Source organism: Callorhinus ursinus, unplaced genomic scaffold (assembly GCF_003265705.2).
Source record: "Callorhinus ursinus isolate GAN/ISIS: 27379988/994484 unplaced genomic scaffold, GSC_fseal_2.0 scaffold24, whole genome shotgun sequence".
NCBI lineage: Eukaryota > Metazoa > Chordata > Mammalia > Carnivora > Otariidae > Callorhinus > Callorhinus ursinus.
This window is the reverse complement of record NW_027397086.1, coordinates 2719706-2747352: the sequence shown is the minus strand read 5'-3', so window position 1 is coordinate 2747352 and position 27647 is coordinate 2719706. Positions and strand designations below refer to the sequence as shown.

The 27647-nt window shown below is 49.6% G+C and overlaps 2 protein-coding genes across 5 annotated transcripts; one reads left to right on the top strand and one right to left on the bottom strand.

Annotated features, from left to right (window-relative positions):
• Positions 1 to 11908: 11908 nt before the first annotated feature.
• Positions 11909 to 18120, top strand: TOR1B (torsin family 1 member B). 3 transcript variants are annotated; one of them, XM_073905627.1, is made up of 5 exons: positions 11909 to 12093; positions 13271 to 13536; positions 14656 to 14831; positions 15519 to 15646; positions 15978 to 18120. In XM_073905627.1, exons 1-5 carry the CDS (start codon positions 12018 to 12020, stop codon positions 16217 to 16219), a joined length of 888 nt encoding a protein of 295 aa, XP_073761728.1. In that variant the 5' UTR covers positions 11909 to 12017; the 3' UTR covers positions 16220 to 18120. The 3 variants fall into 3 exon arrangements, with proteins under 3 accessions (XP_073761728.1, XP_073761729.1, XP_025744174.1); XM_073905628.1 differs by having other exon boundaries at positions 11910 to 12051; XM_025888389.1 differs by lacking the exon at positions 11909 to 12093 and adding an exon at positions 12438 to 12653.
• Positions 18121 to 20216: 2096 nt separating this feature from the next.
• Positions 20217 to 26945, bottom strand: TOR1A (torsin family 1 member A). Of its 2 annotated transcripts, none has more exons than XM_025888394.2 (5): positions 26717 to 26945; positions 26026 to 26291; positions 24956 to 25131; positions 24731 to 24858; positions 20217 to 20856 (listed from the first exon to the last, which is right to left on the bottom strand). In XM_025888394.2, exons 1-5 carry the CDS (start codon positions 26892 to 26894, stop codon positions 20606 to 20608), a joined length of 999 nt encoding a protein of 332 aa, XP_025744179.1. In that variant the 5' UTR covers positions 26895 to 26945; the 3' UTR covers positions 20217 to 20605. The 2 variants fall into 2 exon arrangements, with proteins under 2 accessions (XP_025744179.1, XP_073761730.1); XM_073905629.1 differs by having other exon boundaries at positions 20217 to 20759.
• Positions 26946 to 27647: the final 702 nt, after the last annotated feature.

The window sequence follows — 27647 nt, the reverse complement described above, 5'->3', positions numbered from 1 at the left end:
GGATCACTAAATCGGCCCCTCCGGGGAACAATGGACATTCTCCTATAAAGCCGCAGCACCTCCTCATCCAGTGATCCCGTTGTGTGGGGTCTCAGTCCGGAAAACAAAGCCCTAACCTGGGTAAGCACCTGCCTGGTGAAAGATCTGGAAGTCTAGTATTTGAACAGCTATGATGTCTGGGTGGTGGGGATGTGACATTTTGGCTTATTTTTGCTTGTTTGTATTTTCTCATTTTCTTCAGGCGCGTGTCCTGTTTCTGTGATTTAAAAAAAAAATATTTAAAAATATACGCACACATTATGGTGCTTTTGATTTCATTATTTAAATGTCAAAGGAAGCACGAGTGGCAGCCTAAGGCTCCCCACCTCCACGGTTAGACCCTTCTTTCCGTTGTTCAGGCTCTTTCAAAACACCTATGTGAGGTCTCAGGTGGAGGAGAGACGTCCCCCGCCCCCCAAACCCCAGGATATCGCGCGGGGAGCCAGGGCCCAAGCCCCGCGCCCTGGAACCGCGCACCCCGGATCCGCACGCCCTGGGGTCCTGCATCTTGGCTTCGCCCCAGCGGCGCCACCGGATTGGGCGTTTGGTTTGATCAGAGTCAGCCAGAGCGGGTTCAAATCCCGGCTCCCCCCACTCTCAAGCTGGAGGACTTGAGGCAAGGCTTTGCGGCTTTTTCTCATCTACCACACCCGGGCAATGGCCGCTCAGCTCTCTGATGAGGACACTACCTCCCACCTTTCCTCTGTAAAGGTGGGCAGCAGCCCCCACCAGGCTGTTCTGAGGGTCCCCGAGATGCCCTCTGCGCCGTCCTTCCTTCCCTCCCGCGCCTGGGACCTTCAAGTTCTCACACAGGCTAGCAATTTTCATTAATTTTGGTTCAGTTCCAGATCTGGCTTCCATGACAACCAAATGCAAGGCGTAGTCCTTGATTAGATCTTGGATTTAAAAAAAAAAAAAATCCTCTAAAAGACAGTATTGGGGTCAGGGTGTAATCGATATTATTATATTGAAATTAAATTGTATAGGGTAGTGGTTTGTGGTTTTATAGGCATTGTCCTTAGCCGTAGGAAATTCACAATGAAGGGTTTTGGGTTAAAGTTTAATTTAGATGTCTGCGAAGTGCTTTCAAATGGGTCGGCAAAAGGGATAGGGGTGGCTCAATGGGAGAACATTCACATCGGGTGGATCCCTGGGAGGAACACATGAATTTGTTGCAGTAGTTTGCCATAGTAGTCTTTCCATTTTTCTGTAGGTTCAGATTCTTTTCCCCCCAAATAAAATGCTACCAATTTTCTAAGAAGGAGGCTCTTGCTTTCTTGTTGTATCAGGAACGGTGTTGGGAACTTTTCTCCCCCTTCTCTCTCCTTCCCCTGAATCCCCCCACTTGGGGCACACGGTTGGGTGTTAACACAGGTGGTGGGCTAGCCTGGGAATCTTGGCATTCTTCTTAATGCTGTCCCCAGGAAGAACTGCCACAAGCACACTTCTAGAGCCACCTACCCCCCACCCTTGCTGGGCCGGTGCAGCCTGGACATTGGTTCAGGATCATGTCTGTTTGGTCATTGCTGGCCACTGTCCTCCAGCTTCCACCAGGAGATGCTCTGAGCAATGTCCCCACCCAAAGGCCCACATTCTTTGACCAGAACAATAAATAACTCCACCTAATTTAGACTGAACCAACTTTACTAGTCCAGAGTCATGTTTCTGTATATGGGAGGATGGTCATTGTACCCTTGGAGAGTCTGTGGAAATTACAGAACTTCTCCCATAAAAATCATACACACTCATTGTGCATGTCATGTCAAGAAGCTGACAGAACGTGTGAAGTCCACCCCTTGGCCCTAGGTTAAAATTTGGTGGATCAGACAGAAATGGGACACAACCTAAATGTCCTTATAATGGAATACTAGTCAGCAGGAAAGAGGAGTAGTCTACAGATTCATGCTATGAAATGAATGACCTTGAAAATATGGTGCTCAGGAAAAGAAGCTGGACACAAGAGACCATATGTTATTGCCCTATTTACGTGAAATATCCAGAAAAGGCAAAGCCATAAAGACAGAAAGGAGATGTGGTTGCTTGGGGTGGGGGCAGGAGATAACTGTAAATAAGCAGGAGGGAGCACACTGGGGAGATGAACCAGTTTAAAGCTGATTAATGGTGATGGTTGCATAACCTGGTAAATTTATTAAAGATCACCGAATTGCACACATGAAAAGGGTGAGCTACATGTTATGCAAATATGCTCCATAATGTTATTTTAAAATGTCACTGGGCTAGAACATATTGACTAATAGTGTTTTGTTTTGTTTCAGAGACTTATTTTTGACAGGCCTGCCCACCTCTGGTGGGCACACGAGGCCTCATGATGTGGACTCATGATCTTATCCCTGACCTCACACCCTTTGCTCCCAAACCCTCACAGGTTTGTTCTGCCCCCACTGGGTTGTGCGTCCCTGAGGTGGGGGTGGGGCAGTGTTACTCACCACCGTGTCTCAGGGCCTACAAAGGAAGCTGGCCTCCTAATACTTGTCTAAGGAGTAAAAGAAGGAAAGAATGGTGTCACCCCCCCACGGTTGGGGTCTCCAGCTGCATCTTTTACACATTCATCACATATCTAACTACTCTCTTTCCCCATGGCTGGGTGCTTGGGAATATCTTTATCCCTCAGGAGAGCATTCAACTTTATTCACTGTGTTCCTGGCTTGACACCTCGTGCTCACTCCCTGGAATTACTTACTTTAGAGTGGTGTGGGCATTAGCACCTAATGTTTCTTCTGTTTGGCAAAGGCCTACTATGTGCCAGGGGCTCCATGTGTGTAATCTCATTTAACCCTTGTAACAGTCCAGAGTAGGTACTATTATTATCCCCAGTTGGCAAATCAGAAAACTGAGGCCCAGAGAGGTTAAGACATTAACCCAAGGTCACACAGCTGGTCAGAAGCAGGGCCAGGATGTGAACTTAGGGCCCTTATGCCAAAGTCCAGACACTTGAGACTAAAAAACGGATCGTTACCCCTTCCAGAGGGTACATACACCTCTGGGTCATTCAGTGGACAGGAGTGAAATGATAGCAGTCAGACGTGGGGGTGGGAGCTTGACCCCTTGTTAATGCCAAAGAACTGCATCTTGGATGATTTCAAGTATTAAGAAATAGACACTTCATCAATACCTGTGAATGGTATTGCTGCATCAGCTAGGGGTCCTTTTGTTACCTGGTTGCTCTTTTCTACCTCTACCTGCCTTTCCTGCTCTCAGATACATTCTCTCCTCTACTTCTCTGTCTCGCAAAAAAAAAAAAAAAAAAATCGCTTCTTCCTTGGTCCAGGTTGCTGGCGCCATCTAGTGGTTAGACTTGGGACCTACACCAGCCTATCTGACGAGCCTCCAGGTGAGAGGGAAGGTTTGGGGAAATGAACGCCTTCTAGCCCTTCTCTCTTGGACAAAAATACAACATTCTTCAGCTTACTAGATTCTCCAGATGTGTTCAAGCTACCTCTCTGGAGGCCACCCTAACTCTAGTATTTAAGTATAAACGATTTCATTGAAGGAAATAACATTTTGCTACAGTAGTTCCTTCAGCTCTCTGTATAAGGAAAGCTCCAAGCCCCATCGTTTTGACCTTCCTCCCCAAAAGGTATCTCCATGCCAGAATTGGAGTGTATCAATTCCTTGTCATGTCTCGTTTTTACTTTAAACATGTATGTATCCATAAACGACGTGTAGCACATGCGCATTTTCATTACAATTTTTAATTCCAGTTAACATTCAGCATTATATTAATTTCAGGTGTATAATATAGTGACTCAACAATTCTATACATTACTCTGTGTTCATCGTAAGTGTTCTCTTTAATCTCCATCACCTGTTTCGCCCATCCCCCCACCCACTTCTCCTCTGGTGACCAGCAGTTTGTTCTCTGTTGTTAAGAGTCGTTTCTTGGGGCGCCTGGGTGGCTCAGTCGGTTAAGCGACTGCCTTCGGCTCAGGTCATGATCCTGGAGTCCCGGGATCGAGTCCTGCATCGGGCTCCCTGCTCAGCAGGGAGTCTGCTTCTCCCTCTGACCCAACCCCCTCTCATGCTCGCTCTCTCTCTCTCTCTCTCTCATTCTTTCAAAGAAATAAATAAAAATTAAAAATAAAGTCGTTTCTTGGTTTGTCTCTCTCTTATTTTTCCCTTTGCTTGTTCGTTTTGTTTCTTAAATTCCACATATGAGTGAAGTCATATGGTATTTGTCTTTCTCTGACTTATTTCGCTTAGCATAATACTCTCTAGATCCATCCACTTTGTTGCAAATGGCAAGATTTCATTCTTTTTTGTGGCTGGATAATACTCCAGTGTGTGTGTGTATCACATCTTCCTTATCCATTCATCAATAGATGGACACTTGGGCTGCTTCCATAATTTGGCTATTGTAAATAATGCTGCAACAAGCATAGGCATGCCTGTATCCCTTTGAATTAGTGTTTTTATATTTTGGGGGTAAACACCCAGTAGTGTGCTTACTAGATTGTAGGGATAGTTCTATTTTTAACTCTTTGAGGAGCCTTCATACTGTTTTCCACAGTGGCTACACCAGTTTGCATTCCCACCAGCAGTGTATGAGGGTTCCTTTTTCTCCACATCTTCGCCAACACTTGTCATTTCTTGTGTTGTTGATTTTATCCATTCGGACAGGTGTGAGGTGGTATCTCACTGTTTTTTGTTTGTTTGTTTGTTTGCATTTCCCTGGTGATGAGTGATGTTGAGCATCTTTTCGTGTGTCTGTTGGCCATCTGGATGTCTTCTTTGGAGAAACGTCTGTTCATGTCTTCCGCCCATTTTTAAATCAGATTATTTGGGGTTTGGGTGTTGAGTTGTATCAGTTCTTTATATATTTTGGACACTAACCTTTATCCGATATGTCATTTGCAAATATCTTCTCCCATTCCATAGGTTGCCTTTTAGTTTTATTGACTTCCTTTGCTGTGCAGACGCTTTATTTTGATGTGGTCCCAATAGTTTATTTTTGTTCTTATTTCCCTTCCTCAGGAGCCATATCTAGAAAAATGTTGCTATAGCTGATGTCAGAGAAATTGCTGCCTGCGCTCTCTTCTAGGATTTATGGTTTCAGGGCTCACAGGTAGGTCCTTAATCCATTTTGGGCTTATTTTTGTGTGTGGTGTAAGAAACTGGTCCAGTCTCATTCTCTTGCATGTCGCTGTCCAGTTTTCCCAATGTCATTTGTGAAGAGACTGTCTTTTTCCCATTCCATCTTCTTTCCTCCTTTGTCGAAGATTAATTGACCATATAATTGTGGTTTTCTATTCTGTTTTCTTGATCTATGTGTCTATTTTTGTGCCAGTCCCATACTGTTTTGATTATTACAGCTTTGTAATAGAGCTTGAAGTTGGAGCACATGTGCATTTTTAATAGGTAAATAAATGGTGTGCTGTGCCATATCCTTTCATTATTTCCACTCAACTCTGGCTCCTGAGATTTACAGACATTCATGCACATAGTTTCAGTTCATCCGTTTTTACCTGCCACAGAATATTCCACTATAGGACTAGACAATGGTTTGCTTATCCACTCCCCTCACGATGGGAAATTAGGCTTGATTCCAGTTTTTAATATTACAAACAGAGCCTCAACAAACATTCTCAAATGCGTCTCCTGTGCACATGTATGAGTCCCTCTAGGGCTGGGCTTTATACCCTCCATGCTATGAATGGGCTGCAGGTGGGCAGCTGGGAAGAGGCCAGGGCAGCCAGGGCCCTGAGCCCAGTCACCTCATCCAGCAGCCCCTCCACTGACCCCAGTGGGATGTACTCATACGTTCATTTTCTTCATGTGCCATAACGTGATAAAGGCTTGAAGAGTGGAATTTCTGGGTCACAGGGCACACACACCTTAACTTTGCCAGGTATTTGCCAAATTGGTCTTGTCTTCTACCTTATCTCTCTAACTGACTTTGGGGGGCTTTTGCTCCCCCCAAAGATCTGGGTGACTGCCATTTCCTGGGTATGTAGCTTAGGACTGCAGAGCATGCAACCACTCATTCATTTCACAAATATTTATTGACATCTGTGCTATGAGTAATAAAGTCCCCATCTCTGACCTAGGAAGCTCATGTCTTTGATAGCCTCTGTGAAACTGGAAGGCCAGCATGTGAATTTGCAAGCAGGGTGAGATCTGAGCCCCTTCGCTATTCTTGACAAGACACCCCCCTTCTCCACCATGTGCAAAGCAGTCACAAGCCTGAAGGGTGCAAAGAGAAGGGTCAACCTTCATCTCTTTTGAAGGGTATGACGTTAATTTTATGTGTTAGCTGGATTAGGTCATGAGGTGCCCGTATATTTGGTTAAACATTATTTCTGGGTGGGTCTGTGAGGAAGTTCCTGGATGAGATTGACATTTGAATGGTAAACTGAGTAAAGCAGATTGCCCTCTCCCACGTGGGTGGACCTCATCCAATCTATTGAAGGTCTGAGTAGAACAAAATGCTGAGTAAGAAAGAATTCTCCGGTTGAGTGAATGAATGAAAGGACCTAGATCTGGAACAGGGCTGAGCAGGGCTGTTGGGCAGAGTGAGAATGGCGGGGCAGACACGGGGGCCAGGTTGGAGGAGACTGGGAGATCCGCGTATAGGTGGGTCCCTTTTTGGGAGCAGTCCTTTCCTCATTTGCATGGTCCATACCAGGGGATGCTGCCCCTACCCCAGGCCACAGCTGGCTGGATCAGGGGGCACCTGACCCGGGCTGGGCCAATCAAATCTCTTTCCCGGAGTTTGGAATTGGGGTCAAAAGTGGAGGGGGGAGAAGAAGACCGTGAGTGTGTGGTCTCTGGGTGTCTGGAGCAGCATACACAAAGCCAGGTGCTGTGCAGAGAATGGGGCAGATCCACAGAGGGAAGGTGATGAAAGAGAAGGAGGGGGAGAGGCGGGCACTCTGGGCCTGACTCCAGTCCCTCCCTTGGCCCCCAGCACCTCTGCACGTTAGGTGAGGTACTGTGAGTCTCCCCCGGCCTGATGATCCATTTCCTTTTGCTGCTTAACCCAGCACCGGTACCGGTGTTTTCTTTAGCTTGAAACCCACAGTCGCTATGGATGCCATCCATTAACCATCTTCTCCCGCATTGGGTTTGTGATCCATCTGGGCAGCAGATTTCCTTTGCCCACTGTGTTCTGTTTATCAAGTGGGTTGGCAGCCCTTGAGCCCACACCCATCAGGAGGTCAAAGGGAGTGGCTGGGTCCCAGAAGGAGAAGAAGCCAGCTTCCAGTTAAACACATTCTTCAGAGAATTCATGAGTGAACATCTGAGACTCAAGGGGAAATAAGTGACTGCCAAGGACACACGGCCTGCAGTGGTGTGGCTGGGTTTCCAATGACAAGAGGAATCTTCTGGGGGTGACGGTCCCAGTGGTGATGGTTTCGTGGGTGTATACAGATGTTAAAACGTATCAAACTGTAACAATTTAAAGATGTGCAGTTTGTTGCATGTCAACTTTAGCTCAACAAAGCTGTTTAAAAGCATATGTAATATTCAATAGCTGTAAGATTTCCTAGAAACAAACTGGGTATCATTGTATGCAAAGTAACAAACAAGAGAAAGAAAACACCAACCACTGGTGCACCCCCAGGAGAACCCCTCTGTATAATATAGACACTGATAAGACTTGGGTGAGAACAGGCCTTAATGTAAACAATCGGCATTTTAAATAATCTAGGCTTTTTGAACTTTTTTTGTTGTCATTATTTTTTGTGACCTTCTGAAGGTCGCAGAGGTGGTGATAGAGTCAGGATTTGAATGGACCTCTCCCAATCCTCAGACCAGCGGCTCACTAGCACCCTCTAGTGCTTCCCTCCCCAGGTCTCTCCAGCGTCGGGTTGGTTCCCAGTCTATCAGGTGGGGTCACCTCTCCTGACAGTCAAATCCAAAGCTCCCCAGGAAACAGGTGTGGGTCAGGGGGCAGTGGGGCGCGCGGGGCGGGGTGGGGGGCGCTGTCTCTGGTCCTGAAAATCTCAGCCAGCAGGGAAACCAGAGAGCCAAGACTTGTCTCCTGCAGAATCACACCCTTTCAAGACTTTTCTGGTCTCTCTTTCAACTTATGACAGCCTTGAGGAGTCAAGCTGGTGGTTTTGAATGTTTTTGGTCAACAATTTAAACATCAAAAGCAATGCTCCAACAGAGCAATGATAGAAAGAGTAAAGGGAATGGTACAGCATGAGGGCCAGGGGATCGGTGGAGGGTGAAGAAGGCACCAGGCTTCCAGTGACAGTAACACAAGGTGGCAGCCAGCACAGGCTTGGACAATTTATGAAACCCGAACAGACAGCCTTAAGATAGGATGTGGATCTAAATGCCCAGAATCACTCCCCTTTGTAAGATTTGTAGCAAAAATTAATATGAATGGAGTAGTAGTTCTAATGAAGTGGTCACCCAAGGCCACATCAGTGCCAGCAAAATGGCAGAATTAGCATAGCATCAAAGCTGTCCTACGAGAGTTTTGGTGCCTAATGGCATCCAAAGAAAATATGAAACTCCCTCAGCCACCGAAGGACAGTATTATAGCAATTAATAAAAAAGAACCATTGGCTGTCACTATCTTCCCCCTGATCTGACTTAAACAGTTTTCATTTTCTATAGAATCCAGGTTTCTAGATCTATCTTGCAGACCTCAGAGTACTTGAAGTTCCCATTCTAAGGCAATGTATCCTAAGATACTGTAAATGATAGTGATTTTTGTCCATTTGAAATATATGTTGTTTTATTAAAAATTTTAAAACTTTCTTAAAAGAGCAGGAGTGGAGCACAAAGCAGTGTCAGAATGAATATGTAGCTGGGGGGCAACTGTTGGGCTCAGCTATGTCCACTCCTGGGGCTCCAGTGTGTCTTGGTCCCCCAGAGAGCTCTTTGTGAGGGGGCTCGGGGGTCCTCTACTCTTACGGTTGTCTTCCCACCCTCCACGGATTCCAGTGGCCAACTTCACAATAAATGACCAAATGACAAGTCAGGAAATAGTCACACTTTTAGGGGAACAAAATGCCATAGAAATGTGTAGAATAGTACAAACTGGGGGCTACTTTGGCACAACAACACCCCTGCCCATGGTTAGTTGATCCAAGGTCGAGATACCTGACCCAGGTTGGGCCAATCAGACTCTCTCTCTATGAGGACAATGCCAGAGCATCAAGGGCCCAGAGCTCCTGCCACTCACACCCCACCCCTGGGATCCTACCTCCTTTTCACAGACATAAAATAGACAATTTATCCATTGCACGTACGCTGCATTTAGTCTTTCGAGCATTTCTGCCCATCAAGTGCAATTTACACACTCTCACAAACCAACTTCAGTTTAGAAGAATTAAAGCTTGTGTGATTAGGACTTTTACAACATCACTGATGGTCAGACTACAGACAAAATTACTGTTTTTTTTTAGATTTTATTTTATTTGTTAGAGAGAGAGCGTGGGCGAGAGAGAGTGAGCGAGAGAGAGAGAGCAAGGGTACAAGCAGGGGGAGCTGTAGGCAGAGGGAGAAGCAGGCTCCCTGCTGAGCAAGGAGCCTGATGCGGGACTCGATCCCAGGGCACTGGGATCATGACCTGAGCTGAAGGCAGACGCTTAACCGACTGAGCCACCCAGGCATCCCCAAAATTACTTTTTTTTTTAACAAAAGAAACCTTTTACTTTAGATTTACAGAAAATCTGCAGATAGTACAAAGGGTTTCCATATAGCCCTCACCCAGTTTCCCCAGTTATTAACATCTTAATGTTAAGGGCTCCATCCTCCTGACCCAGCTACTTTCCAAAGGCCCCTCCTCGGAATACCATCAAATTAAGGATATGAATTTGGGGGGATGAGAACATTTAGTCCATAGTGTCATCCCTGGCCCTCAGATCAGAGTTCACCTTATTGGAGAGTATGCTATCCTGGAACGTTAAACGTATTTATTGAGCACCTACTGTGTATGTGGCACATTTCTGAGAATTAGAGAAACAGGACCCAACAGATAAGTTCCCTCCGGAAGCTCTCAGTCCAGTGCGAGAGACAGACAATAGATAAGGACACAAACAGGGTGATAGGGACAGTGGGCCATGGGGGGTGGAGGTGGGGTTACTTTAGATAGGGCAGGTGGGCTTCAAGCTGAGGCCTGAAAGTTCTTTGCCAGCTGGGACTCTGAAGCAAGAGTCCAGGCAGAGAGACCAGGATGCTCAGGAGAGAGACGGAGCTGTGGGTTTGAGAACAAGGGAGTATGTGGGATGTGAAGGTCTGAGAGGAAGGCAGGGGCACATCAAGTAGGGCTTTGAGGTCAGAATAAAAAGGGTGGATTTTTTCTTAAGGGTTTTTGGGAGCCTTAGACAGGTTGAACGCAGGAGTGACATGATCCCATCTGTTGTGAAAACACCACCTGTCTCTCCCATGGGGAGTACAGATCAGGGAGGATGAGTGCAGAAGCAGGGGACCCCCTATGGGGCTACTGTGGCCATCCATGATGGAGGCTTGGACTGGGGGTGGCCCAAGGAGATGGAAATGGTGACTGAAGAGCTTTGGAGAGGTTTTGGACATGGGGTCAGCAACCTGCTGATGGATTGGAAGTGGAGGCTGGGGGAGAAAAAGAATCCAGGACAACCACTAGCTTTGGGTCTAAGCAACTGGTGGAAGATGGGTCCACTTCCTGAGATAAGGACCATGGGGGAGGGACATGTTTGCAGAAAACAATCAAGGCTTCTGTTTGACTGTATGGGTGCTGAGATGTCTGGAGAATAGCCAAATGGAGATGTCCAGTGTGCAGCCAGATGCAGGGTCTTGAGGGAGAGAGTTGGGGCCTTCCACCCAGGGAGAGAGGAGAGAGAGAGAGAGAAAGGGGTCTAGAAGAGAGCCTCAGGGCAGGTCAGTACTGTGGGGAGACAGGGAAGATGTGGCAACAAAGAGGCTGATGGTGGAGAGGAAGGAGGCCATCTGGCTAGAGAACCAAGCTCCGGATCCATACATAAGTCCTTTCCTAGAAGAGGGGAGGCACCAACTACTTAAAGTAAATGCAGAGTTAACACAGAGGATGAAGAGTCAATGCCTACTGAGCAGGGTATGATTTCCGGGAGGGGTCTTCACGTGTTTTTTTGCTCATACATCCCCTCTGTGCATTTTTAGATCGACACTGAAAATTTTCATCATCAGCTTAAATGGTTACAAAACACCCGATTTCCTGTCTATTGTACCAACATTTTAAGATGATAGTTACTTTGCTCTTCTGGCATACTCAGTGGAATCTAAGCCCATAGCAATTTTACTCATTGTTCAGGTCTAAACTGAGGTATGGAGGAGAGCCTTCCCCAACCTGCAGATTGGGTAAGGTGCCTCCTCTGTGCATCCCACATCACAGCACTGACTACACTGGATGCAACCCATCTGCTGCCCGTCTGTCTCCCTCACCCCAGACTGAGAGCTCTGTGAGGGCAGGGTCTCCGTTTGCCCTGCTCCTGCTGTATCCCCAGCATACAGCACTGGATCTGACACAGAGCCAGTGTTCATTAAATATCTGAACAGTTAGCTGATGGGTAAACTCAACCAGTTTCAGGTTACCTGGACCGTTCCCCTCACTGAACCCAACAGACAGAGTGATCTTTGTTCTGCCCATGCCGCTCCCTGTGTGAAACCTTCTGTGGCTCCCTATGGCCCCCAGAATAGAGGACAGACCCCTTAGAGCACTTGCAGGCCTTCCCATTCCAGTCTCCCCTAGCTCTGCATCCTCATTCTCACCAGCCTCCAGCATGTGAAATACTTCCCCCAACTGCACTTTCTGTTCTCTGTGTAAACGTTCCACTCCTCACTTCTTGCTTGAGTAACTCCTTGAATTCTCAGTTTAGACGGAAGCCTTCCCTGCTCCGCGGCCCCTGGGCCTCTCCCGCCGCTCAGTGTGGGGCCCTTGCCACCGTCCGCCTTTCCCAGAGCCTGGAGGCTCCGGACGGCCAGGGCCAACTCCCGCTCCTTCACTGCTGTCTTCCCAGCACCCGACAAGCGGCCGGCCTTGCAGCATGCGGAAGGACGCAACGCGCTTCGGGTTTGACTGTGCGCCAGGGCACCGCCGTCTTGGTGCCTCCCCAGTGTTCGGTTGGCCGGGGGCCCCCAGAGCGCAGAGCAGCTGTCTCAGGAAGGCAGGCAGGTGGGCAGACACGGGAGAGGCTCACTACAGCTCCAGGGGAAGGGATGACAAAGCCAAGTGGGGGGGTTCGGAAAAGGTCTAGGACACAGAACGCTAAGAAGCCGGCGTGGGGTTCGTGAAGGCCGAGGCACCGGACAGCTCTCGCGCCACGCACAAAGATGGCGACACAGAGCCCCGCCTCCGGCAATATGGCCGTTCCGAGGGGGTGGGTGGGCCTGCGGGGCGGAAGTAACGAAGCCGGAAGTCCGGTTCAGCTCTCTCGGTGGGCGGGCTACGCGACGCGGAGGTTGGCGGGCTGCGAGTGGGGCGATGTGGCGGGGTAGTCGCCTAGGACGTGGGGCGGCGCTGGGGCTGTTGCTAGCTGTCCACGGGGTGGCGGCGTTCGAGCCCATCAGCGTGGGCATCGCCATCGGGGCCGCGTCGGCGCTCACCGGCTACCTGTCCTACACGGACCTGTACTGCCGCTTCGCCGAGTGCTGCCGCGAGGAGCAGCGGCTCAACGCGTCGGGTAGGGCGGGTCGGCCCGCGAGGGGCGCGGCGCTCACCCTGAGCTGGGGCGGGAGGGAGCACGGACGGGGCCTCGGCCCGGACTCCAGCCCTGGAAGCCGTGCCCTCTGAGACCCATGCTCCAGATCGTGGGGCTCTGCTCAAGCTCCTTTTTAAATGCCTCGGACTCCCTGCGAGTACAGTAAGAAGAAACCGAAAGCAGCGTGTCCAGCCCTTTGCACCATGTCAGTCCTATTAAGTAGTTTTCTATGTGCAACAGCCACCCAGAAAGCCCACATTTGGCTCTTGGTTTTCTTACAAGCCAGCAGGGGTGGCTGGGGAATAGCATGCAGCTCAGTCAAGAGAGGGCTAATCCTTGGATGAACGAACACGTTTAGCTTCCTTATCAGACACTGGAGAATTAAGGAGGACATCCGTCTAGTGCATATCCTTGGAAATGGCATCGTGTGACTCTGCACCCCGAGGTTCTGCCTCCGGGCCAGCCCTGGGGTTTGGCAGATACCCTGCTGGACCGCTTGCTAATATTGCCTCTCGCTTTGGCCAGGTGGGGAAAGTGCTGCTTTTCTGGTGCCTGTTTAATATGTATTTTTCTCTCTGTTCTCCGGCTGGCTCCTGCAGCCCTCAAGCTGGAATTAGAGGAGAAGCTGTTCGGGCAGCATCTGGCCACAGAGGTGATTCTCAAGGCGCTGACTGGCTTCAAGAACAACAAAAATCCCAAGAAACCACTGACTCTTTCCTTACATGGCTGGGCTGGCACGGGCAAGAATTTTGTCAGCCAAATTGTGGCTGAAAATCTTCACTCAAAAGGCCTGAAGAGTAACTTTGTCCACCTGTTTGTCTCGACTCTGCACTTCCCTCACGAGCACCAGATAAAACTGTACCAGGCAAGAGAATGCTGTTACCGTGTCCACCAGCCACTCGGACTGGTCTGGGTGACCTGCTCACTAACTCTGGCCTCTGCTGCTTCTCTTTGCACTGCAGTAGCCCTGGGCCCCTGCTGAGTTAAGGCACACTTGTCCCCCCCACCTATGATGCAGCGTCTGCAGTTAACACTCAGCAGTTAGCACTGTAGGCTAGAGGATTTTTTTCCCCTCGGTAGCTTTTATTTCCTTTGTTCTTCACATCCAAATCCTAGGCGTTGCTTTCTTCAAATGAAAGCCTCGAAGAACCCAATCTTAAGACCGTTCCTCCTTTTGACATATTCTGTCTACGTTTATATTAAGTTGTCTAGTAGGGTTCTTATTTCAATGGCCATTGTCCTTATAAAAATTAATAGTCCTACTGTTAGGTGGGGACCTAAATAAGAAACAGAAACTGAACTGAACAAGGAAGTGAAAGTGGCTATTTGCCACACAAATAGCCGGGAAATTGCTGAAGAGAAGGAATAAGTTGTTTTTCCAAATTCTTTCATGAATCTCTAGAAATACAGTAATTAGATGAGGGGGCCTCTGGAGCTGTTCACGTTTTGGGGTGGAGGGCTTGTTGCTTGGGTGTCTTTGTCTCGGGAAAGCATAGGAACAATGCTTTCCATGAAATACTAGTTTTCTTGTTCACTGCATTGTCTGGGCGCTGGTTGGGGGCACTGTGCAAGCCTGAGTCCAGTTTCTTATTCCTCCGTATGTCTGCTAAAATTAACTTGAGATTTCAGGCCACGGTGAGCTGAAATGATGGGCTGGTTAACAGTGAACTGATCAATATTCACATATCTTGCTTCTCTTATACCTTTAAAAACTCACATTTAGCACATCATTTGAGTTAGGGAAAAAACTTTCTTTGCATTTGAGCACCTGTCAGTTTTCACTTTTTATAAAGTTATGGAAAAGCTGTTACCCAGTGGATGGAGATTAGGATGCAGTTTCCAAGAGTTCTTTGTAAAGGCCCAGAGAGCCCTGATTTATCATCTGGCAGAGCATGAGGAACTGTGCCGTGCTTCTGTTCCCCTTGGTACAGTTTGAGGCACCCCTTTGAGCCTTTGCATCCTCTTTCTTTTATGTGTGGTCTAGGACCAGTTACAAGGATGGATTCGGGGTAACGTGAGTGCATGTGCGAGCTCTGTGTTCATATTTGACGAGATGGACAAATTGCATCCCGGGGTCATCGATGCAATCAAGCCATTTCTAGACTACTACGAGGAGGTCGATGGCGTGTCTTACCGGAAGGCCATCTTCATCTTTCTCAGGTCAGCGGGAGGTGTTTTCTCAGGGGCACACAAGCCACTCATTCTCCCGGTGCTAGAAGGAGGTCCTGGCAACTGTTAGCACTCTGTTGCCCAGGGACAAAGGTGCCTGGCATAAGTGGATTGTTGACTTTTTTTTTTTATGTTAAGATTGTTGACTTCTTTCTTTTACTTTGGGGTTGCTCCAGTTGGCATGGCAAGGAGTGTGAGAGCTGGAGAAAATGAATTAGATATTGCTGATAACAGGCAATTTTGTTACCTGCACATGCCTCCGAAGGGTGTCAAAAGCCAGCATCGTGTGGCAGGTTTTGTAAAAGCAGATTTCAAGCTCCATGAGGGCAGATGCTTATTTTGTCCTTGTCCAGGAGCACTTAGTAAATATTCCCCAGTTAAGAAGAAACCTCAGGGGCGCCTGGGTGGCTCAGTTGGTTGAGCGACTGCCTTCAGCGCAGGTCATGATCTCCAGGCTTCTGGGATCGAGCCCCACATCCGGCTCCCTGCTCAGCAGGAAGCCTGCTTCTCCCTCTCCCACTTCCCCTGCTTGTGTTTGTTCCCTCTCTCACTCTCTCTGTCAATTAAATAAATAAATAAAATCTTAAAAAAAAAAAAAAAGAAACCTCAGAACAGGTATGATCCCCGATTAGACACAGAATCTAACTAATTTTTACTCTGCTTCTTTGGCAAATACAGCAATGCTGGCGGGGACCTCATAACTAAGATTGCCCTTGACTTTTGGCGGGCGGGAAGAAAGAGGGAAGACATTCAGCTGAAGGATCTCGAACCCGTGCTTTCTGTCGGAGTCTTCAACAATAAACACAGTGAGTCTCCCAGGCTGAGGAGCCCCCTAACCCTGCTAGCGGAGTCCCCTCCTTTAAACCTTCCACAAAGCCACTGAATCCGTGGGTCCCTTGGCTTCGCTGAAGTAGGGACTTACTCTTCAGGCATTCCATAACAGACGCCAGTTAGCAGGGGTAACCGAGCAGTCCTTTTATCAGGCTTGTTACACGCTTGATAAAAAGAGAATCTCAAGGGGTAGAGACATGAAGGGTGTACTGTGGGTTGGGATCAGAATGGGCCCTGTAAGTGCAGTGAGCTTGCCTAGGTGACAGGGACAGTGATGGGAAGACCCAGCTGTGTCTTGCTTTGCAGGTGGCCTGTGGCACAGCGGACTGATAGACAGAAACCTCATCGATTACTTTATCCCCTTCCTCCCCCTGGAGTACAGACATGTGAAGATGTGTGTGCGGGCAGAGATGAGGGCCCGCGGCTCTGCCATCGATGAGGACATTGTCACCAGAGTAGCAGAGGAAATGACTTTTTTCCCCAAAAGCGAGAAAATCTACTCAGACAAGGGCTGCAAGACTGTGCAGTCACGGTTGGATTTTCACTGACCTCTTACTCAAGTGGGGTGAGAGGCCGCTGCGAGCTCAGCAAGCGAGGGTCTTGCCTTCCGGAAGCACTTTGAATCCCTCTTTGGGGTTTGCACTTTGCACCTGTGGACTTTCGGGATGTAGAAGTTTCTAAGAGTTGAGTTTTGAACAGACACCCATCTGTTGAGTGCCGTTGTCATTTTGGACCTGATAGCAATCCATCTGTTACCTGCGGTGAAAGATGAACTTTTAACCACCCCCCCCAACTTGCTGACCTTGACAGAAGTGCCTTGCAGACAGCTGTGTGAGTGAGATCCACAGCACCCACACCTCAGAAACTCCTGTTCTAACTCAGGGAGTTCAAGGGCCCTGCCGCAACCTGGGGAGCATTTGGTTTGCACCTGCTGAAAACCTGTTTCTTTGCACAGAGAGTGTTCACTGGCTTCAAGAATTTTCAGTTGAAATCAGTGGCACTCTCAGGCACAGAGAGTGTCCGGTGGAGAGGTGGCCTGCACACGGAACATTCTCAACCAGGTGACCTCTCTGCCTGTGGTGTGGGGTCTCCATCCGAGGCCACTGCAGCAGACCAGGACCGACGGCCTCACAGTTTGTCCGTTGCTTTGGCTGGTCCTGGAATTCCTTGGCCGTCTCTCAGTTGGTATTGATCTCAGCCTGCCTTGTACCACTTCTGCTCCTGAACTTCAGTCACCGCTAGATTTGCCCCCAATCACACATCATCATGAGAGTCAAATCAGAATGAGGCCGTTAGTTTTGGAATTTGAGCCCTTGTTTCCCACGGTGAAGTGTCTGTTAAAATTTATGCATGAATCAGTCTCTCACTTTATTCCAGAGAATTATTTAAAAGCCATAGGACATGCTTAAGTCTCCATGGACGCCACATGCCAGAGTGGCCAGCTAGCAGAGTCTGCATTGCCAAAGAAGTGTAAGTATTGGACACAGAAATGCTAGAATTTTCAAGGATATGTATGTTTTTTATGATGTTTTTACTTGTGAATCTTAGATAATAGAAAAATATAGGACATGGCTTATTTTAAAACCTGGGAAGGACACCAAAAAATGGAATAACTGCCTATCCCTTTATCACAAATCTTAACAAAAACAGTATGCATTTTTATTGTTCAGTCCGTGGCAATAGCTGGTCACAGTTGTACGTCAAACAAGGTCAGTGTGAAGCGGCTGGTCCCAGGTGTCCTCTGATGATGAGCACCCTCTATGGCAGTGCCAGGCTGGACCGCCCTGGTCACTGGGAAGGAAGATGGATTCCAGCCCGTGTGAATTGGTGTGTGTGTCACAGTGGCGACATGACCACAGACACTTTAGAAGAACAGCTTGCAGTGTGTTCATATGGAAGATGTAGAAGGAACAGCCTTATGACATAGGAGTGCCTTACAGAGGGTCACCTTTAGTCTTTTAAAAATGCCAAGTTAAGGGGTGCTTGGGTGGCTCAGTGGGTTAAGCGTCTGCCTTAGGCTCAGGTCATGAACTCAGGGTCCTGGGATCGAGTCCCGCATTGCGCTCACCCTGCTTTGCAGGGAGCCTGCTTCTCCTCCCTCTCCTTGCTGCTTCCCCTACTTGTGCGCTCTCTCTCTCTCTCTCTCTCTCTCGATTTTTGATTTAAAAAAAAAAATGCCAAGTTAAGGCTTTAAAATTTTTGGTACATGTTCTCACATTGGAGCCGAGTTAAATTCTTTCATAACCCCGTGTCTGGTCAGGGAGAGACAAGATTTTCCCTGTTCACAGGGACGCAATTCACTCACCACGTGTGGGCCACCTTTGGACTTGTAACCTGAAGAGGCCACGGCTGACCACAGCCCAGCCTCCCTCGCCCCATGTAAGAGGTAGACAAGAACTTGAATTGACCTACTGAATATGAAATAAAGCCTACATTTTATCATGTGACATGTCACTTGCAAACCTTTATTTATTTATTTTTTTCTAGTTTATTTGGTAACTCTGGAAAGTTTGAGCTTGGGATAAAGGCTGTTCAAAAGCTTGGGTGTCAGGTTTACTACACCCCAGACGTACTGGCGGGTCATCTGCGTCAGACAGTTTGACCTTCAGGGCTGGTCCCCCCCACCAACACACACATAGTTACACTGGATTAGGTGATGGGTTATACGCCACAGTTCCACAGATGAAAATGCAGGAAGAGCTGGACTTCTTTTTAGCAAGTGTTTTCTCCTAAAATTAACATAGGAAGGAAATTAAGGCAGTGGGAAAACAGGACTTCCTGCTGACATTCTGCACCCGAGCAAGGCCAGGCTCAGCCTGAAACCAGAACTGGTACAGTGAAGTCCTCACTCGAGCGCACTCCACCTGGCCTCTCCTCTTGGTGAATCCTTAACACCAACCCTCTCTCCAGGACTGAGGACAAGCCAGCTACTTTAGAGAAAGTTCAAACCCTCTTTGCCAGCGTCCCACCCACTCCCCCCATTAATTGAAGGTGCTCAAGTCCCGAGACAGGACTTTCCAGGTCTGTCCCCAGCCTTGTGCAATTTCCGCTCTGCCCCGTACTGCCTCATCTACCAAGGCTGAACTTGCCAACTTAAGTCAGGGATTCCTGTGTTCCCTAAGTAGGGGCGCCCAGGTGCTGGGGCTGCCATCTGAAAGTGATTAGCTCGATCTGTGACTCCTGGGGACAGGACGACAGGCCAACTTCTGCTCCACACCAAGAATCTTCCAACACTTGGGGCGCCTGGGTGCTCAGTTGGTGAAGCGTCTGCCTTCGGCTCAGGTCATGATCTCGGGGTCCTGGGCTCGAGCCCCGCATCAGCCTCCCCGCTCAGTGCGGAGTCTGCTTCTTCCCCTCCTCTGACCCTCACCCCTTGCTCATGCTCTCACTTGCTCGCTCTCAAATGAATAAATCAATCTTAAAAAAAAAAAAAACCTCCCAACCCTTGCAGCCATCCTTAGGAGGCCTGGACGCCCTTGAAGAGGCTCTCTGCAGGCCAGGTACAAGGCAGACGAGTCCTGTGGCAGCTGGGTGCCAGCTGGTCCTCCGGGCCTGCAAAAAATGGGCCCTTGTGAGCACTTAGGTACCACCCCCTACAGGAGCCCCACCCACCTGCAGGCACGTATGGGTGTCGGAAACACCAAGGTACGTCTAGTCTCCTACGGTGCTCTGTACTCCTGCCTGGCATCTCAGCTGGGGTTGTCTCCCGATTTGAACTCCATGGCTGGGTGTCAGGAGCTCCATGAAGCCCAGTGCAGCTGAGCAAAGAGCAAGAGCTCTCAGGATCCTCAGAGTGCCTGCTTTAGACGTCACTCCAGCCTGCACTGCACCTCCTAGGTCTTAATTCATAGCAGAAGCACATAAGACATGCGGTGGGGTTTTTTTTTTTTCCTCCTTTAAAGATGTATTCACAAATTACACACAATTTTATTGCAAAATGGTAGCTCTTCTGTAGTTATAAGTAAAAACACTATTCTCAGCATCCTCAGGGTGGACTGGTCGGGGGGGGGGGCAGCTCAGCTTTCCTAAGAGGTTTTTGGGAGTTCTCATTAAACAAGAACTAGCAACGAGTACAGTTTTTAAGAATATGGCAAAACTTGCCTGATAACACATGGCTCATTCAGGGATGGAAAGTAGATAAGGGTCTTCCTTTGCAAAGCTGAAGGACTGGCCAGTGAGAAGATGGAAATACTTTTCTTCAAGGAAACTGTTTCTAACAAATGTTCACAATGTTGCTAAGATCATTCCCACAGTTCACAATGTTACTGAGATCAAAACCCTTGGAAAGGGGATTTAAGGCTTATCTGTGACTTGCCTGAGTGTGTCCCCCTCTTATGCACTCATCCTTCTATCTAAACATTTAATTGCCCCTTGCGATGGTCAGCCTGGGACAGGCCTGATCACTGCTCCAGGCTTGGTCCCCAGTTACGCCATCCTAGGGACTACATGCCGAGAACCCAGGCTTGGGCTTTTTTGCAGTAAAGATATCCCGGTATGCGATATGGTGACAGGAACTTAAAAAAAAAACACACAAAGCCAGAAATGTAAAGTCTGAAAAGTTTCTCATAATGGTAAAAACCATTTTAAATAAAGTCACCACATTTTCAGTAAAACTTACACGTCTTTCCTTGAAACAGAAACACCTGAAATTAAAACATGATTTTTTAAAAAATCATGAGCCCTAGGCTGAGCAGACTGGGAGCTGGCTGCTTCCTCCTCTGAAGGCTCCGGGGGCTGTTCCGAAGTCCACGATCTGTAGGGTCTGATGCCTGCAGGCTCCGCTGGATGCAACCTGCCCAGGTAAATTCCCATCCTGTTCCACAGGAAGCATTCCCTTTAGTCCTCTTCCGGAGTACGGAGCCGGGGGAGGTCTGGGAAGAGAGCTGGGTGTTGAGTTCCTTCTCCTCCAACTCGAAGCAGTGACTCCGGGGCCGTCAGTCATCATAGTAGTAATCTAACTTGGTGAACACAGTTTTGCAGCCTTTGTCAGAGAAAACTCTCTCCTCTTTGGGGAAAAATGTCATCTCGTCAGCCACTTTGGTTACAATGTCCTCGTCAATTTCAAAGCCTCGGGCCTGCATTTCGACTCTGATGCACATTTTTAGGTGTTTATATTCCAGGGGGAGGAAGGGAACAAAATAATCAATGAGATTTCGGTCAATTAAGCTGCTATGCCAGAAGCCACCTGGGAAGAAGAAAAAGGTGTTGTTCATCCATTGTCCACCTGCCCCCCCATCCATCCAACACACATCCATGGGGTGTCCACTGAGGGCCAGACCCGGAGGTGGAGCCCCCAGTCCAGTGAGTCAGGTATAACCCGGGGGCTCGGTGCCTCCACAAAAGCCAAGCACAGGACACGTGGCACCTTCCTTAGGCCTCTGGCTCAGGGGAGGCCTCTCAGATGGACCTACAGATCCGAAGCGGGAGAGAGGCGCACCAGCCTGGGGTGCCGGGAGCATGCAGAGAGGCGGAGTGGGGTGTGGGGCGAACCAGCTTTCCAGGCTGGCGCAAGGACAGAGGAGGCCCCAGGGGAGGATGAGCTGCTCCCTTACTTGGGGAACTTGGGACTCACCGGACAGCGACAGGGCAGCTGCCCACACGTCCAAACCACGCAGCGTGCACCGAGGGACCAGGAACTGGAACCGTCCGAGCAATACTGGGTGACAGCAGTGCTCTGGTGCGGCCACAGGGCACAGCCTTTGCTGTGTATTTTCACCCTGGACGAGTGTGGGCTCGGCACCCACCCCGTGACCCAGTCACATCCCCTCCTGGTTTCCCAGGAGGACCCAGCACATGCTCCCTCCTGACGACAGCGTGCCCACTGGATCGCACCCAGCGCCTGCAGAGGTGAACGGCTTCCCTTCCGCTTTGCCGCTTCATTCTGGGGCCTCGAGCCTGGTCTCACTCTGACACCCATTCCCACATGTGTGGTTTTTTTTTTTTTTTTTTTTTTTTCCCCACACCACCAAGCAATTCTCCAACACCAGCTGGGTGCGCTACAGTTCAGCTCAGTTAAAGGACACCACTCAGGTACAGCCCGATGGAAGAGACACAGAGGGCAGGGAATGCAGAAAGGACGTGAAGCTTCCATGCCCCCTTCCAGAGGACCACTCTCCCCAAATCTCCATATGTTCAACGCGGAAGCTCTCTGAACTCCATTCTTCTGGGTTTTTATGGAAGCTTCATTCCATAGGCATGCATGATCAAATCACTGGGCATTGGCGACTCATTCGACCTCCACCCCTGTCCTCTCCCCAGCAGCCAGGGACTGAAAGTTCCAACCCTCCAGTCACATGGTTGGTCCCCCTGGAAACCAGACTATGCCCTTCAGATGCTTCCCCAAAGGACCCTTATTAACACAGACTCAGGTGTGGTTAACAGGTTTGTTATGATTATCAAGACAGTTTTATGGCTCTTATCACTTAGAAAATTCTGAGCATTTTAGATCTGTGCCAGAAACGGGGACAAAGAGCAAATACATCTTATTACAAATCATAACTGGAGCGTCCACTTTCCTTTCCCAGCAGCGCTTTGCACAAAGCTGGTGCTCCATAAAGATCTCACTGCCTGGATGGGGTGGAGTCGGCCGTGGGAAAGAACAAAACCAATGGCCAAGCAGTAACAAAGGGGGGACAGCTCGTTTCCTGAAGGCCTGCTCTGCGCTGCGCAAGCCCTGGGGAGAGAGCATGGAGCTGGGCAGACATGGACGCTGCCCTCAGGGGTTCACAACCTGACAAGCCAGTACACAGCCGATTTCAGATAGTGCCAGGGGCTGTGAGCACTGAGATGGGGTGAGTGGGCAAGGAGGACAGACTGCTTGGCCAGAGTGGGCAGCCACGGCCCGGAGGTGACCTCTGGGCAGAGCTGGAACGACAAGAACCCGACCACAGGAAGAGTGTTCTGGCGAAAAAATGATCTCCGACGGGGTCTCTTGAAAAACCATCTACGGACCACTCCCCATTTTTACCCTCAGCCTGAGTGTCCTGCCGGAACCCCACTGGAACGGTCAGCCATTTGCCCGTCTCTACAGGGGTTCCGCGCTCACCATCCACGCCTGTCTCCATCTCGCGCCCGGCCCCACCAACTTGCAACTCGACAGCCTGTCCCCCGAAATGGCAGTGCCACCCTTCCACAGCTCAAGCCGGATCCTTGAGTCAGTGCCCTCTCACTCCCACACCAATCCCTGAGGAAATCTTACTCTACCTTCTGTAGGCTTCTCCCTTCAAAACGCATCCTCATCCCACTGTGTTGCCGGATCCCACCACTAGCATGAGGGGCCGGGCCACCAGCACCTGCCCCTGGGCTGCTGCAGCATAGCTCCTGCCTGGTGTCCCTGCCCCTGCCACCTTCAGTCCACTATCCCCCCAGCAGCCAGCGTGGTCCTGTTAAAACCACGGCTGGTCACGTCACTGTTTGCTCAAAACACTCCAGGGGCACCCTCCTCCATTGGGAGTCAAACCCAAAGCCTCCCTATGGCCCTCTAGGCCTTCCATGACCAGAATGCCCAGTGCAAGTCTTGCCTCTCATCCAACCCCTTTCTCCTTTGTTCCTCAGTGACCCTGGGCACACCCCTACCTCAGTGCTCCTGCACATGCTGTTCCCTCTGACAGAATGCTGTTCCCTGTGGTATCCACATGGCTCACCCCCTCAGTCCTCGGATCAGCTCAAATGTTACCCTCAGTGAGCCATCCCTGATCACTCTATTTAAAACTGCAGCCCATCCTCATTCCAGCACCCCCAAAGCCTTGTTATTGACTGACTTTTTACCTATTGGAGAGGAAAATATATCTCTACTTCTATATAGATACAAATACTCATCACCTGACCCATTTCCTTCCTTATTTATTATTATTAGGATGTAAACCCCATGAGGATAAGGATTTGCTTTTGTTCACTACTATGTCCCCAGTTTTGGGACCAGTGCCCGCCACCTAGTAGGTGCTCAATAAACATTTGTGGAATGAATGAGTTCAGCCATCCGCCTGTCAGTAAATGGCTGAGCCAGGTCCATGTGATTCTGAAGCTTATACTCTGGAACCCTTTACAACCCCCCAGAATGTGGGTTCTAGGCAACCGGCCTCACCTTGCTGAAGCGTTTAGGCTAAGGTTTCTAGTGCATGTGTTCATACTGTTTGCATGCCAAGGAACCATCTAACAGTGTACAAAATATCCTGGCTTTCATCAGTAATATTCCGGCTACACAAATGGATATATAACACCTGATACTGTTCACATATCCCTGCAGTAGAATGAATTCCTTGTTTCAAAGGAGAACTTTTGTTTTCTAAGCTCAAGAAGGAAACTGAACAGAGCAGACTTAAATGGTTAACAGCCCACGTAGCTCCCAGGTTACCCGGTGAGTCATTCTGCATCATGGGGAGTTCCCACTGCCAAGGGTTCAAGGTCAAAGGTGTGTGAGTTCACTGGAAAAACCATGAGCTGGGCAGTGAAAAGCTCAGGCTCTGGGACGAGAGACACCAAACAGGCTGGGCAGCCTTGGGCAAGCGGCTCCCTTTGAGCCTCCGTTTCTGTGGGGACGATGACAGTTTCTAACCCACAAGGTTATTGTGGAGATCAAAGGAAATCTGCAGGTAGAGTGTTCTACAAGGCGCCCAGTGCAGAACAAGGGCCCGCCCACTGCTTGGCTGTTAATCTGGGGCACAGAATCTCCTCAAAGTTCCAGGGCAAAACACAGAAAGAAAGGGACCCGACAGGTCCTCTCTTTTGGAGGCACCCATAGCAGCCTTCTTTGCTCAACCGCCTGCTTTTCTTCCACAAAGGAAAAGGATTTAGCTAAAATTAGTTCCCTACTTCTTTAAGACCTCGATGATCAAGACTGTCCCTCTTTCTTTCAAACAGCACTTTCCAAACTTTAGGGTGTATGAAAGTCACCTGGAGTTTAACACAGATTCTTCCAAGAAATTCTGCCTCAGTAGGTCTGGGGAAGGGACCGAGAATTGGCATTTCTAGCCAGCTCCCAGGCCATGGTGATGCCGAAGATCTGTAACTTAGGGACATAGGATCACAAATGCGAGGGATTAGTAACAGTGGGCACTCACTGTTCTTGTTATTGAAGGCCGACACAGACAAGGCTGGCTCCATGTCTTTAAGCTTGATCTCCTCCCTCTGCTTCCCACTTCTCCAGAAATCTAAAGCCACGTCTGTGATCCTTTCTGCTCCAGCATTGCTGCAACAGAATTCCGGTGAGTGAGGACTGGGTCTCATCCTGGAGCCCACAGACTTGGGCTCAGGGTTCTTCAAGCAGGTCCCCGCCCTGACCTTACCTGAGAAATATGAAGATGGCTTTCTGGTAGGAGACCCCATCCACGTGGTCATAATAGTCTAGGAAAGGCTTGATGGCATCTATGAGGCCAGCATGCATCTTGTCCATCTCATCAAATATGAAGATGGACCTCCCACAGGCGCTCACGTTGCCGCGGATCCATAACTGTAACTGGTCCTGAATGACAAGGGGGAAAAGCCAAAGTTCTCAGCGAGTGCAACAGAAACAAATGGCAGAAGCATCAGTGCTACAAATGCTTCCACAATGGTCGCATTCACAGAGTGCTTACTGTATGCTCGGCACCATGCTAAGAATTTTACACACACAAGCTCTCTGGTTCCTCACCACAGCTCCGTGCAGTGCGTGTTATCATACCCATTTTACAGACTGGGAGACTGAGGCATAGACTTCATCATCTTGCCCGAGATCACAATATTAGTATGTGATAGGAGCTGGGATCTGAATCCCGCCCTGCCTGGTTCCAAAGCCCCACATGGATTGTAATTCCTGTGCTGTGCGGATACCACAGCAATGCTGTATCACTCAGTTGCTGGTCCTGGTCATTTAAATGGCGATGTTAATACGTATCCTGTGTCCACCAGCCTTCTTCAGTCCCATGATTACACAGCCGGCAGGTGGAAGAGTTAGGACTCACAACCAGGTGTGTCTGCTGCCGAAGTCCAGGCTATTCATCAGTAAGTTAAACTGTAAAAGCAGTTTGTAACACTTCGGCTAAACAACCTCAGGCCTTTCTAGAAATGTTTCCTCTTTTACAAAATAAGTTAGATGTGATGATCTTTAGGTTGGATATGACGACATCCATGTCTAACCCCACTTACTGAAAAGAGTGTCATACAGAGCCTGTTTTCAGCAACCACCACGAAGCTGGGATGGTATAACTGCTCCATACAGCCTCAAACCCTCCCTAACTTCCATACCTTTCAAAGGGGGAACCCACACGTGTAGACGTCTTCAAGGGCTCACTCACTCCAACACGGAATTCCCAAATCCCACCCCACGACAAAGCAACCCGGCCTCACCCAGGAAGGATTCTCAAAAATCTGCTCTTGCCTTATACAGGGTGATGTTGGAGGCATGTGGAAAGTGCAGCGTGGCCACAAACAGGTGGACATAGTCACTGTTCAGACCGCCCTCGTAAATATTCTCCGCGATGATCTTGCTGACAAAATTTTTGCCCGTGCCCGTCCACCCGTGCAGAGAGAGGGTGAGAGGTTTCTTGGGCTTCGGGTTGCTTATGAAGCCGAACAGAGCGTTTAAGATGACTTTCTTTGCAAGATGCTGTCCAAAGAGCTTGCTGTCCAGATCCTTCTGCAGCGCTGGGAAAAACAAAGCTAGTCAGGGAGGGGGTGTCTGTGTGTCTGGCGAAATCTGGCTAAGTGCACCGGCGCGTATGCGGGCCAGCTAAGCTCTTCGAGCACCGCGTGAAACGCTGGGGTACGTCGTCAGCACTCGGCCCGCAGGTGGCGGTGGGCCTGGAGGCCTCCCCCGGCCAGCCCTGCCCCTGCTCCGCGCCCCGCAGGACAGGGCTGCGGTTCGGCCGCCGTCCACCATCCCTCCTGCCTCCGGCTGGGAAGAAGCGAAACTCTCGGCGGAGGAAGTGGCCCGGCTCGCAACCCGCCTGCTCCGGTGTCCGGCCACACCGGTCCGCCCGTGGTCGTGGCCGGGAGCCAGGCGCCGCCCCAGCCCGGCCGCTGCGGCTGCGGCCCGCGGCCCCGCCGGTCGCCCGCCCCGCCCGTCCTACCTTCCCGGCTGAGGCTGCGCTTCTGGCCGCAGCACTCCGTGAAGAGGCAGTAGAGGCGCGGGTAGATGTAGCCGGTGAGGACGCCGGCCAGCGCCAGTCCCAGGCTGATGGGCTCCACCGCCCGCACCGCCAACGGCGCCAGCAGCAGCAGGCCCAGTGCGGCCCGGCCCAGCTTCATACCCGGACCCGCGCCGCCCCGCGCGTTCTTGCGCTTCCCCAGACCGGCGCTCCGGCCAGACCGCGCTTCCGGCTCCGCCCCGCCGTGGCCGCCATCTTTGTGCGGGGCGGGTCTCGTCGCGCCGCCGCCGCCGCCATGCCTGTTGGGGGCAGAGCCCTTTCCTGCTTCCGGGAGCGGAGCGCAGGGGGCAGCGGGGGGCGTTTTTGAAAAATAAGACTATTTTCGGGGAATAATTTTAGATATATGGAAAAATGGAGAAGACAGTACAGAGAGGTCCTATATACCCTCCCACGTAATTTCCCGCATTAACATATTAGCATTTTACACTTGTTAAAATTAATGAACCTATATTGATACAACTAAAGTTTGTTCATTTTCCCTTTTCACCTGATGTCCTCTATCTGATCTAGGATCCCGTCCAAGATACATTACATTTCCTTCTCATGTCTCCTTAGGCTCCTCCTTGGATAAGACTATTTCTCAAGCTCTCCTTGGTTTGATGACCTTGACAGTTTTGGGGGAGTGCTGGTCAAATCTTTTGTAAGATACCCCACTACTGGGATGTGATGTTTTCTCATGATTAGACTGGGGATATGAGCGTTAGGGAGGAACATCATTTACAAGGGTAGAGTGCTACTTTCATGACATATGAAGGATACATACTAGTGACATTATTTATGACTGTTACTGACCTTCACCACCTAGATGAGGTAGCATTCCTCAGATTTCTCCACCCAGAAGTTACTTGCACTC